At 38.3% G+C, this 13,466-nt stretch overlaps 1 protein-coding gene across 1 annotated transcript in view; it reads left to right on the top strand.

Moving 5' to 3' along the window:
* The window catches only part of ADCYAP1R1 (adenylate cyclase activating polypeptide 1 (pituitary) receptor type I), a gene marked incomplete at its 5' end in the record, with an annotated part of 56,754 nt that overhangs the window by 1,182 nt on the left and 42,106 nt on the right, over positions 1 to 13,466 (top strand). The window contains 2 exons of the mRNA XM_009583156.1: positions 12,409 to 12,444; positions 13,088 to 13,129. Of these exons, the coding sequence (XP_009581451.1) occupies positions 12,409 to 12,444; positions 13,088 to 13,129 (78 nt within the window). The remainder of the gene's footprint in view (positions 1 to 12,408; positions 12,445 to 13,087; positions 13,130 to 13,466) is intronic.

Below are 13,466 nucleotides of genomic sequence, written 5' to 3'. Positions count from 1 at the left end.
GCAAGTTACTGTTTACAAGATACCAAAAAACCCTTGTCCTTCCTTGTTTTTTTTAACCTTTGAAATGCATGAGAATTTGCCAGGTAAAAATGAGAGCGTATGGACAGGAGGAAAGAACTAGTAAGTTGTTCACAGCAGATATATAGTTTGATTAGGTGTTCTCTTGAAATTTCTTTTTTCTTTTTTTTTCTCATGATTCCATGAAATGATCTTCCCAGGTGAATGACTGGGGGCTAAGTCATCCCATCAGTGTTAACTAACAACAAACGTTTGCTGATAATTAACACCGTTTTGTCCATCTCCTCCCAGCACCCATCTAGGCTACTGCAGATCACTTAATTAGCACTGTCCATTGAGGAACGAGTTCATCATTTTCCCCCGGGATTCTTTTTCCCAAAGATTATTTTACCAATGAATTATTCATTTACAGTCTTGAGTGCAAAATCACCTTCTCTGCTTTGCCACACAGAGCACAATTTGTGGGAGACAGTAAGTGTTTCATACACAGCTCCAGGAATGCTGAAATCCTCACCTTTAAATACATCCATCTGAACTCATCCGGACGTTGAAGCAAGTGCCAGTGCTCTTGTGAAATGGAGAAGAATTTAAGGGTGATCATTACCTCATCTAAATTTACCCGTATGAAACTCGAGTGTTTTCTATATACAAGTCCTCTAGATTCCATCTGAGGTCAGTGGAGAGACAGAGACCCACAGAAGGCAATTTATGTTATTCCAAGAGACATGAGGTGAATCGTACCTTGGAGATACCTCTCTTTATCCAGCAAGTACTAAGGGCAATTCACTTAAACTAGGCACCTAATTTTTGAATGGGGAAAGAGAAGCCACTCTTTAAATTATCAGGTATGAAAATATAATTACTACTGTACTTCTATGTGCTTTAATTATAGCTGTATAATTAAATATAATCTTTAGAGCTGTAATATTGGTTCAGTATTGACTCAGTGGGTACTATGGCACTTACAGAGCCATCCACGTTTAGTGATAAGAGAAAAAACAACATAATAGCATCTAGTAGGGTTTGTATCCAGCACGGGTAAGAAAATAATCTTCCCTCTTTCAGGTTTTTTTGGTGGGTCGTCCTCCCCCTCCCCCCGATTCTCCATGACTTTGTAATCAGTTTTTGTTGACTGCTTGTCATTCAGCCTGATTGTCAAACCAATTCTGTTCAGCCCTTGTGCAGGATATACACTCAATCAAAAGTTTTCGCTATCCAGTTATCAGTGAAGCTTGCAGCCTGCAGGCAAAATACTTTTATGTTATTTATTGTGCATCAGCAGATGGCTGATATATTGTTATCTTCTGATATAACTGCAGGAAGCCTGCTGCTCATACAGCGCCTGTCCGAATTTCCATTAGGACCCCTCCTTTTCGGTGGCCTTTAATCTACACCCCCTACGTACCCTTAAGCTACAGTGTGCTGACACATGGTAACATAACATAACACTTTTCTCTCTCTCCCTGCCTCTTTCGGACGCAATGCTCAGAGATATCGCTAGTTTGATACTATGGAGAGTGGTGCCATGTACATCTACAGCATAGAAAATCTCCCCCACCGCCAACCTGTTTGCACACCTCTGCCATGGGCCTTTAACTATTCTTTATTTCAAGGGATGTCTCTGATGCTTCTATTTATATCCTACACAAATATGGTGCCGTTTCGCTTTTACTGATGAAATTTCTTTTCCATGGTGCTATCATTTCTGAAGTAATTAAGGCTAGGAGGGCTCTTGAGAAATCATTTAACCCATCTTCCTCCTCAAAGACAAGGCTAGCTCAATACGATCTATTCCAGCACTTAACTAACCTGTTACCTGTTAATGGGAAAGGCTATTTTATTTTTTTAAACAAAAAGCAATATATATTTTAGAAAAATAAAAAAAATATAGAAAATTAAAAGCTCTACTATAACTAGAGCTATGTAAAATAAAGGCCTGCAATAATATTTTTAAATTATTCGCCTAGGATTTCCAGACCTGTTCGCGTACTGTACTTCACATTTGACCTGTAGCAGGGTGATAGTATGATCCTAGGGGAGGAGTAGTCAGCCCAGTGTAAACATATGTCCTGCTTGCTTTACCTCCTTACAGGATCACTAACAAAAGTGACAGCTGTTACCTCTCGTAGTGCTGGGTTTGAGGGGTTTTTGGACATCTGTTCAGTAGGAACAACACCAAGATTCATAATTCATTAGATAAACAAATAAACATTTAATCTGGAGTAGTTTAAATCTCTACAGATCTGGCTGGATTTGCACTAGTGACTCCAAGGTGGAAATATCTACATCCATAATCACTCTCCTGGGTGAATCAGCATGAGTTTTCACTATCATTGCTGCTAATTTTAATTAGCCAAGTACGTTTGCTTCAATGAGGGTTTAATGAAAAAAGTCACATTTTATGATGGTTCTTTAAATAAAGGGTTATTAGATAACTAAAATGTTTCTAAGACAGCTAATCACATTTTATAGATTGTTATAGTATCCTCTGGCTGCTGTTATGTTTCTAGAATATGTAACTAGGCTAGGCACTGACACTAATAGTTATTAATAGCACATTCATTCTTAATACAGCAAAATTTTTATATGACCATAAATCATTTTTACAAACAATAGCAATAACTTTAAATTATACTTTTTAAAAGTTTGTCCTATGAAGCACTGAATCACCTGTAGGTACAGCTGCTTGTATAACAACAGGCAAACTATATAATGTGTTAATCTTCAAGAAGGGGTAGGAGTTATGTCACTTGGCTTTGGATATCTAAAAGTTATATGTGTAAGTCTGAACTGATCACATGGATTTCTGGTTCAGTAAATGGAAAGCAATGGGTACTTGTAGATGTTTCCTCTGACCTATCTCAAGTGCTTATTTTGAGATGAATGAAGTCACTGGAGGGGGCTGTTTGTTTTAAGAATTTCAGAAAGGAATTTGGCTGCCTTGACTTGGATGTCTGATTTCCATATGCAGTAAAATGAAAAAAAAAAAACCAACAACCCCCCCCCAAAAAAAAAACCCACTACAATTTCAGAAAGGAATTTGGCTGCCTTGACTTGGATGTCTGATTTCCATATGCAGTAAAATGAAAAAAAAAAACCAACAACTCCCCCCCCAAAAAAAACCCCACTACAAAATAAAAATTAACCAACTACACTGTCATCTGGAGACATGCTTTGCTGAAAAAATTATCTATGGCTTTAGCTAAAAATTTAGCTAAATGGCTATTGCTGGTTTTAATTTGAAAATATACTCTGCTCTAACCTTCACTGCAATTGAACTGAGGAGTAACATTTGAACTGCTGTCAACGTTATACAGAAAGCCTAATGTTAAATCCCATGTTGTGTGGTTGGTGACCCTTCCCTGTAAAATTTCATTTCATCTCTCCGCTCCTCCAAAATCACCAGAATTTTTCATTTCCTTTCAGATGCAGACTGTGAACAAAAAGATCGTTCTCAAAATGTCTCCACATGAAAAAAACATATTAGCTCCCGAGTCTTTTCTAATCTAATAGGTTAAGGATTTACAGTGGCTTTCCTTCTAGAGGGTTCCTAAATATTAATTTCTTTTCCTCTTCAACATTCATTTCTTTGATTGATATCCATCAATTCACAATTTTCACTGCGAACTATAACTTCCATTATGTTGCTGTTGTATATTATTCTTTCTGCAGTGCCTTCCCACTACCGCCTTCAGAGACAACCACTCTAGAACAGCATATATTTAAGGCATTCTAAGGTATCTTTGCAAAGGAAGCAAAAAAGAAAAGTGTGTCAAGCTGTGATGTTGCATTTCAGTATGACATAACAAGACCTAGAGATGGCCTCAACATAGTTATCTGCACTCCCAGCTGGAAATTTTTTTCTGTTTTGTTGTTCTTCCCTTTTTTTTCCAGACAGAGGTGATACTGCCTGGTAGTGGAAATCTACAGAAGCCAAGTCTGTGCTTTTCTTTCTTTGCCCTGCACAGCTGAGATGTGTTGGAACCTATAAAGCCACATTACTCAAACGGACCATTGAAAGAAGCCCAATAGCCAGATCAGAAATGAGCATATTTTTAGATCTTTGATTTGCATAACAACTAATACAAATGATAATAGGCAGTTTCTGAGCATTGCCATATGCTCCACATTGAGAAAATTCTTTCATTCACAAATCCAAATAATAAGTATGATTAGCTCTTACTGAATCTTCCAGCGATTCAGAATGTTTATCTAGTGCTCAGTCTAGGACACTACCTGCTACACCCGAAAGAGCATTACTACAAAGCATGGTTTACTATGTAAGACAGAGAAAATATACCAATTTTTACTAAAGACATAAAACACATCCTATGTTGATACCAGGATTAAGGGATCCTAACTAAAATCCCGTAGAATAAAGAATGTATCCAGATATTATAGAGTTTAAGAGGGAATTATATCCTGTGCTCACATTTTTGAACAAAAGTGTTTGGCTTGCTGCTACCCTGGAAGTTATATGATTTCAGTGCTCAGCCAACAAGCTTTATTGTCCCTGAGAATGAGAAATTGAAAATAGTCCATTACTGATCCCATTAAAAACACTGGGAGACACTCAAGTACTTTGTCGTAAGAACACCAAGCTTATTCTGCACTAAAGATATCATGGGTGGACAATGGGATTTATGAATGCAGAGTTAATTGGATTTGGGAAGCCATCTGTGGCTTTTTTCTCCTGTCTGAGTTTAGATGTTATCCCTAATCAAAGAAAATAAGACGACAAGAGAAGAGTTGATGAGAGGGGAAATGATACTACATGTTTATACGTGGAAAGCCCTTCTGTGTCACTTCTGGGGAAATAGTCCTGGTAAAGTCTTTAAGTGGTGACTACGTGCCATTGTGAAAATGGTACATAACTCCCAAACTGGGTGAAAAGACATTTGCAAGTTACAGTTTCTATTAGTTTGGGTTACATATTGATATTTTTTGATATAGACAGAAAGAAAAGTTGACTGTTAAAGATCAAGGGCTTTCTAAACAACAAAATGTATCTGAAAGATTATGCGCTTATTTTCTACTGAAGTAGAAGATGCAGGTTTTCTTTGCTACTAGCTGAAATTAAGGTCAGCATTGCAGCAGACTGAAATTGGAAATTGCATTTGCCTGTCAAATAGGCAAGGCAAAAGGTCAATGCAAAGGTCTAGATTTCTACTCAAGTATATCTCACTCCGGGTGGGTATTTCAACATCCTGCATGAAAACCGAGGGAAGAAAAACACCGGAACCAAGTAGTAGTCTCTGAAAAACAGACATGACCCACTCCATAGCATTTTCATCATGGGAATAATAATGAGCCGTCAGAGCTTAATTAGTCTTTGAAGCAACCAGGACTCTGTGCATACCTTAGTTTCATCCTTCACTTTATATAAAATCCTATGTAGCATTCAGAAGCAAGTTCAATGCAAAGGTATCTGTTTTTTTATATATATACCAGCTAAAGGTTTTGGACAGCTTTCAAAGCTGTCTGCAGACTGCATATGTGTTATTGTTCCTTAGTGTTCAGCAAGTCCTAGAAAGAATTGTGATATAAAGAATGGGTACAAAAGACCTACCAAGTGTTGATGTTAAAAATAGTAAGTCTTGCCAATAACAAAGATAATAGTGCTTACTAGATAACAAGTCCTTTCCTGCCGGTTTTCATCCCTGGGCTTTCCACAGGCAGTAAAGCCATGGGATTACTTCAGCTTTTCCAAAGCGAGGAGGACAAGCTATAATTAAGCCTGCCTCCTCGGTCACAGCATCACAAAGTCTATCTGCAATGCAGAGGGAAATGGGAGGAAAATATTGCCATCAAAGAATAGTAACAGTATCTACATTTCCAATCAAGTAGTTAAAGCCTCATAAATGTTTTTTACAGGAAAAGAACATTTTATGGCCTTTCCCACCAAATTATGAGGACATAAGACTCTGTGTCTCTGATACTCAAACATATAACATGAGCAAGAGTATTTCAGCTAAATACCAAGTCTTTGGCTCTTTGCAAGATGACATCCTGCAGTAGCCAGGGGAAAGCTGTAATGCGGCTCAAGACCTTTGTCAGTATGATCTGAAAGCTAATTTGGCCTTGGAAAATAAAAAAAAAATCATGCTCCTCTGGGAAGCATGCAAGGGTGGAACATGCTGAGAGCTGCTGAGTAGTTCGGAGAACACTTGGACAGCAAAAGGTAATACATTGAAGTATCACTGTAGGTGCAACATGGGCAGATGCTTCAAGCTTTACTAGCAGTCTTTGCTCTATTCTTGTTTCTCCTCTTGACTCAAATAACTGAGAAAGGAGTTCCAGTTAATTGCAAGATTTTAGGTGTGGTGGGCATTAATTCTTGCCTTTAAGCAAGTTGTTTAATACGCTTTCTTCTCTGGGTCTTATTTCATAATTGATACTCTCCATTGGACAACATTTCTTATTTTCTGTGTTTCTTGCTTGAAAAACATTTGCTTTTCTCTGAAATATGACCCCTGCCCTTTGGAGCTAGAAGACCCTTCAATAGTATTTGTGTTGATCTTTCACTCTGATGGATGCTCCCGTGACAGCCAGCCTCATAGGAAAGATACACATAATGTGAGATGATGCCTAGCAGTTGCTATGGTGACCTCAGTCCACTGCTAGTTTCATAGCCTTTGATAGGAAAGAGGAAGAAAAGAAGAAAGTCATTATTTCTCTTACATGCTATTGATCTTCTCTGTACATCTCTCCTGCCACAGCCAGCCCTATGTACTATGGCCGTTATGTTCTCCATATGGGACCTCACTGGTATTCTCCTGTGATCTCCAGGCATGATTCACTGGGTCTTTTGTCTCTGTGTCATGAAACCATGTGCCCTGAAATCAGTATGGGATAGAGGAAGAAAGGACTTGTATATCAGTTCCATCACTGCCTTTGCTGCAATGTTTTGTACAAACCACTGGGTAACAAAGAAGTTGCAGAATCTCATCCTATGGTAGATGTTTAAAACAAATCATCCTCTGGAAGTGCCAGTGTCTTTGCCCTTTATGGGAGGAGACTTAAAAACCAGATGAACTTATCTTCAGGTGGGTAAATTGAATGGGATGAATTTGTCCCACATGATCAGTTCTGCCGATGTCCTTAGGCACCAGTTCTTATTCAAACGTACAAATATGAACCAGGTTTCCTAATCTTACCCTTAATTTTCCTCTGCCTCAGTTTTCTTGTTTTCTAAATACAGTGAACAATACCACTTAATTTTGTACTGTCTCCGTGTGAGCACTATGTTCACAAATCCCTTTGACAAGGCAAACGACAATGTACAGTAAACGCTAAGTGACTAAAGACTTTTAATCTATAGTTTAAAGTATTGTCTATGGGGCATGAGGCTGGAGAGACCAAAACTCCTGGAAATAGTGGAGGAAAGCACTTAGAATAGGGAAAGGCATGGGAACCCGTAAGGCCACGTGCTCTGTAATCTTACCTGGCTGCCACTTTCTACAGATCCTGTTAATGGGATTGTAAAGACCTAGCAGCTGATTCTGGATAGGTTTCCCCCCACCAAAAAAAAAAAGAGCCGTAATGAAGGAACCGGGATGGTTGGATAGTGTGCGTGTGGGATCGTATGTGCCCAGGTACAGGACTGGGCAGAGGGCATTAGAAGCAGCGGGCAGGGTATGCAAGCGGTATCTGTGTGGGGAGCTCAGAAAGCCCCAGAAAAGCTGCTAAGTAGACTGCTGTTCCCGACTGCGGCTTTGCCAGCCGGCCGAACAGATTGCTGGTGCATAAGAGCAGCATGCAGCAATAGGGAAGGGAGAGAAAAAGGCACAGTGTGGTAGATGCTGGGGAGTCGGGCGTGAGAGCTCGCTGATTTATTTCTTATTTATAAATTAAATGTTAAGCTTCTAATCCGTGCTATATAAAACAGGAAAAAAATTGAATTCCTGCCTAACCAGCTCATTATCCACATAGCTGGAGAGCACGATAACAAGTGATTGTAGGAAGTGTTTTCCATAACCTCTCTCTGTCCCAGTCTCTGCACTTTCTCAAGGGACAGAATTAACACGTGATAAAACCAGTGAGAGCTTTGCACATTGATCTCAATGCTGTCAAAATCCAACCTTTTGGAGGCTTACCCAGGTGGACCAGTCCTCCAACCCATAGTTCTGAGATGGGAACAACAGGAATAAGGGAAAAATGTGGGGAAGGCATTTCAGGACAGAATAGTTTTGGAAGCCTTTCATTCCCCGTCCTGCCACTAATAAGGGACAAATGCTGGAACAAAAGGGTTAAATGCAACTCGTGCTCAAATAAACAAATCTATGGGAGATAAAGCAGTTGCCATGCCAGCTGACACCGAAAGCAGCCAGCGCAGATTTGGCACGAAGGAGACTGTCTAAAAGGCTGCACTGAGCTCCTAGGCTCATCGTACACAGGCTGTTTCTTGGCCCTAGCTTTGCCAGTCCTGTTCACTTTCAATCAGAAGCAACAATTGCTTGCATCAAATTCTCATCCGTTGGAGGATAGTGAGGAGGCAGTTATGCTTTCTGGGGCTCAGCAAATGAAAACCAAGGAAGAAAGTCTGATAAATGTGCAAGAACAGGGCATGAAAGATCTGGGTCTCCGCCACTAACTCTATGGGTAGCCATTGGCAAGTCCTTTGACTTTTTTTTTCCTTCTCTTTCACCTCTTCATGTAGAAAATAGAAATAAGCAATATTTTCTGTGTTTGGTTTCTCTATTTGGTCTTTGGAACTGACAATTCAGCGTTCTGATGGATCTTCTCTAGGGTCTCTAAGTAGTACTGCAAATAACATCTAATTAATAATGACAGTTAAACCACTGATGGAAGATTTGCTTCCCAAAGAGTGACACTTACCCATTCAGTCTGGTCAAATAGTGAATAACACTAACTGTCAACATACTGGATAAACCATCCTTTATCAAAGATAACATTAGCTTCCTCAGGAGTTTATTGACTAACGAAAGTAATTATTGATTTTAAAAATGGTGTTCTAAGACACTGTTTAATAGCTGCTGTTGGGACCACCTTTCTGTAGTTTGGGCAGCGCTGTTATTTTACTACATGTGGGGAGCACAGATGTCAATGTAAGTCATAACTGTAATCCTTGAATTAAAATCCTGAAAAATGGGTTTCCAGTCAAAATGCAGATGAAAAGCATATTTTATTTATTCTTCATTTCTGGGAGAGTAATGTATTTTATCTAGCCTGTTGCATAATCATCTTGACAGGCTTTCTCTGCTTCATCAGTGAACTCTGATGCACCAATTTCTCATTGTTTATGTCCTAAGTGTAAGGCAACGAGAGGACTCGTGTGAAAGCCCATGCAGCGAGGCGCACTACAATTTTGCCCATTACATCACTGACACCAGAGTAAATTTGCTGAGGTCTCTCTAGAGTCAGAAAGGCACTCAGGTAAAAAAAAAAAAAACAACCCACAAAAATGCAGTTTCAGGGTAATAGTCTGAAAAATGAGAGGGACTGCCCTATGTCTGGACTTCCTACAACCCCAGCTCAAATGCAAGCTCAGGCCTTGTCCCTATATATGTAGACACGTTAAATGTTAAGCACAGAAATAATCCAAATGAACTCCATCGCACTCTCGTACATGTGAGCAAACATAGCCATTGGCACAGTTATCTGTCATGTAAACATCCATGTTCTGGTGCAGGATACATAAACGTACAGTGTCAGGGAGAAGGGCAGCAGCAGCACGCAGGAATTTAAAGCCAGATGGTGTCTGTGTGTTGCCTCATTGTGTACTTATATATATACATATGCATACACACACAAATATAATTGTATATGTGTGTATGTTATCTCAACACTCATTAGATGAACTTTGACTTTTAGTTGTAATTCAGGGCATAATGTTCAGTGTAAATCTAATTGACTTCCTGGTAGCTTAACTTATTAGTGAAAATTAGGTTGATGGATCAAGCCTAAAAGCCTGTATAGTAAAAGGTTATGCTGGAACTTTCTTCAGTACGTTAGCAAGGACTCAGATGTAGAAAAACATGTTAATAAAAGGCAATTTTGCTCCTACAGCAATCAGAAAATTAACATTGTCAAAAATGTGAATCCCTTCATAATGTCCAAACACAGTTAATATGCAATAATAATTTGGGTATATAAAAAAAACTATTAGTATAAAAAGCCTCTTCATTTCACAAACCTACATTAATATGTTTTAACTGTTATTACTGATGTCATGAAATTCAAAACGAACTAAAATCTAATATTTTAACATCAGTGTGACCAACTACAACCCATATATAGAGTGAAATAATGGTAATTTTTATTTCTTCCTTTTTAGATTATAGGAATAAAATAGCTAAATTTAAAACATTTAAATTTAAAAAAAATATTTTTCTGATCAATCAGTGTAACATGCCAGGATGCCAAGAACATCAGACTTCAATCTACTTAATATTGACCTAGTCTTCCTCCAACAAGAGTTATGGAAAGTTTGTAATATCACATTTCAAGATTTAAGCCACACTGTACAACTGATAAACTAAAACTGGATTTTTATGAGGCAAAAAGTTTTTTGGAAGTTTTTTGCGGCTTATTCTTACACTGCTTCTGTGGGTCAGGTTACTGAGTGAGGTACCCTCATGTAAGGAACCAGTTCCATTATGAGCTACTGATTTGAGTGGCAGCAGGCTATGAAAGAATCTATGAAAGACAGTGATCAAGGAACAGCGGCTTGCTCTTTGATCCTCTGCCTAATAAAACTACAGGTAAAAATTCCCACAGGATATTCTAAAGTCGGTATTCTGAATTCAGATTTTAGCAACATAGGCATCTATATCTGAGCTATATGACTGCTAATACACCTGGGGTTTTGTAGGCTCAGAAGGGAAACAGGTCTGTCCAAAATATTCTGCAGAGGCATCCCTGTTATTCTGCCAAGAATCTGCAGCACAGCCATAGTGCTTCTGCAGCATCTGGAAATTCAGTCTGATGCAGCAGGTTGAACGATCTTCGCTGGAAAAAGTTTGCTCAGGGCGTTGGTGATTTCTCTTCAGAATTAGTACCTACCCAATATTTGCAAACATCCAAGAATTCTCATATGTGAAATCTTGAAAGCAGCTGGAGTTGGGTAGAGAAGCCAGGAGACCGAGGGTGTCCTTATCATGGCTTTCAGGATTAACCCTCCAGGGTAACTGGTGGGTTGAATGTGTAGGTTTGATGTTGAATACATCCATTCAAAGACACACTACAGCCTACCTGGTGCTTCAGCTTAGTTTTCTAGACTCCTACCATCATCTTCACACTAAATCCTCTGCTTTCTCTCTTAGAAGATCAAAAAGCACATCTGATTTATTTTAGAGGAGAGAGAAATCAATGAATTTAAAACTATTACATTATAAGGAATTTGAAAAAGTATAAAACATAAAATGCATTTTATGCTGTGCTAAAAAGACTCTTCACTACTTTGTTTCCTTAGGCGCTGTCTTTCTCCTTTCCCATAGGATCAAAATCAATCTTTGTCTGGATTTCACTTTTAGTAAAAACTGTCTCATACAAATTGGTGAATGGCTTTTCCAACCCCTAGTTAAGCTTTGACCCTAGTTAAGATTTTAAGTTCGGGGTTAAAGCAGAACAACCTGAAGCCCTGTGGTTACTCCAGGGGATACAGAACTAAGCTAATCTAAACGTTTAACCTGCCGTAGCGGTCAATGAAACGTTGGAAACACTTTTTTCCCTGGTGGGTGGGCCACTGGCAGAGCTATTTGCAGGCAGTTTTGTCAGGCTCCGCTCTGTCTCTGTGCGTGATGCAGCAGCACCACTCGGTGGCTTATGGCAGCTCCTCTTTGTGCATCCCCCAACACCGAGCTTGAGCCAAAATCCACCGAGGATTCGGGAAAGTCTGACTTCAGTGCAATTCGGGTTAAGTCTTTAGTAGGGTGGGTGGGAGATGGGTTTGAGATAATCCCAACATCTTCTTTTGGAAGGACAAAAGAAAGGAAAAGGAAAATTTTTCATGCAAACCCAAACTTTTATGATTTCCCGTTGTAACATTTTGTATTTTTAGTATACAAATCAGCATGGATTTTGGCACAATATTTTGGAAATATGTGGGTCTTTCTTACTTCAGAACCCTCAAAAAAAACCAAGAAAAAAAGGGAAAAAACAACTCACCAAAAAGCTCCCTCATCTCTTTTTTATATCTTTCCTAGAGTTTGAGGAAACTCCATGATAACCAGAGATTTAACAATACAATGTAACCAACCATCTTCTGAAAAGCACTTTCCACCCATAATATGCAGTACTGATCTTGAAAAAAAGATTTAAACAAAATTTTCTTGCAGTTCTTCTCTGGACACTGCTACATCCACTACTTTTATGGGAAGCAAGCTATTATCAAGATCAAACTAATTATTTTTATTCTTCTAATTTCAGGTTGGGAAGTAGATAACTTGGGGCAAACCCATGCAGGTAAGAACAAGTTGCGTTCACTACCTCCTATGTACCTCTGTTCTCAAAAATTATATGTAGAGCACATGATAATATCAGATTATTGAAAAGTTGTTTGTGTATCAACAATTACAATAATGCATACATGTAGTTCGTTGTAACACTGTGATAAAAGTGAAAGTACAAATCTGATAAGTTTCTAGAAATCAGTATGATCTAACCTAAAACCACAAAATTAAACTGTCTTACTTAAAACCAATTAATGATTGCTTTTTGTCATTGATGGATGCAGATAATTTTTCATTAATTCTGTGACCATACTTAAATATCTATGGATTGTAAATGTAAATTCCTAAAGATATAATAACTCTTTTATATTTTTATAATAAAATTGGTCATAATTTGATTGTATGTGGTTTTAGCTATGTGCTCACTGTTTGCAGTAGCAATGTTTTAATTTTATAGGTTCAGCTTTGATTTAAACTCACAAGTAAAACTGTGTTTACTTTCTGAAAAGATGGAATCAAGTATTTATTGCCTTTGGGCCTGATCCAAACAAATAAAAATGAAATGGATTCTATTCACTGATTTCTACAGAGACCAGTTTGGGTCCTAATAGAAAACACAATCTAAACAATTTCATACCAAATTTCCACTTTTATAGGTGATTATGACCTGCTGGAAAGCACAGCCCAGTCTCCCCTAGGTAAGAAATAGAACCATGGAATGTTGCTCTTTTTATTTTAACTCTGCTAAAAAGGAAGCTCGAGCTTTTTCTCCTGCCATTTAGGTATTGTTTTCTTATCAGTTTAAAACACATTTTCTGGTGCATTACTTTTAGCAGTATTATGAAAATTTATTCCTCCACTATTAAGCCTTGCAATCTAGCAAGTATGTTGTTATAAATAATATCTACCTGCTTAACAGTAATTACTAAATGGTGTTAAGGAAAGTCAACACCATGATTCAGTGCTTATTTTCCATAGGAAACTGGGGATGAATGTGCAAGAGTAATTTACCAAAATTTGCCAAGTAATGCAATG

The sequence above is a fragment of the Fulmarus glacialis genome, unplaced genomic scaffold (assembly GCF_000690835.1).
Source record: "Fulmarus glacialis isolate BGI_N327 unplaced genomic scaffold, ASM69083v1 scaffold4818, whole genome shotgun sequence".
NCBI lineage: Eukaryota > Metazoa > Chordata > Aves > Procellariiformes > Procellariidae > Fulmarus > Fulmarus glacialis.
Note: the sequence above shows the minus strand (reverse complement) of the source record. Positions and strands in the feature narration are given on the sequence as shown.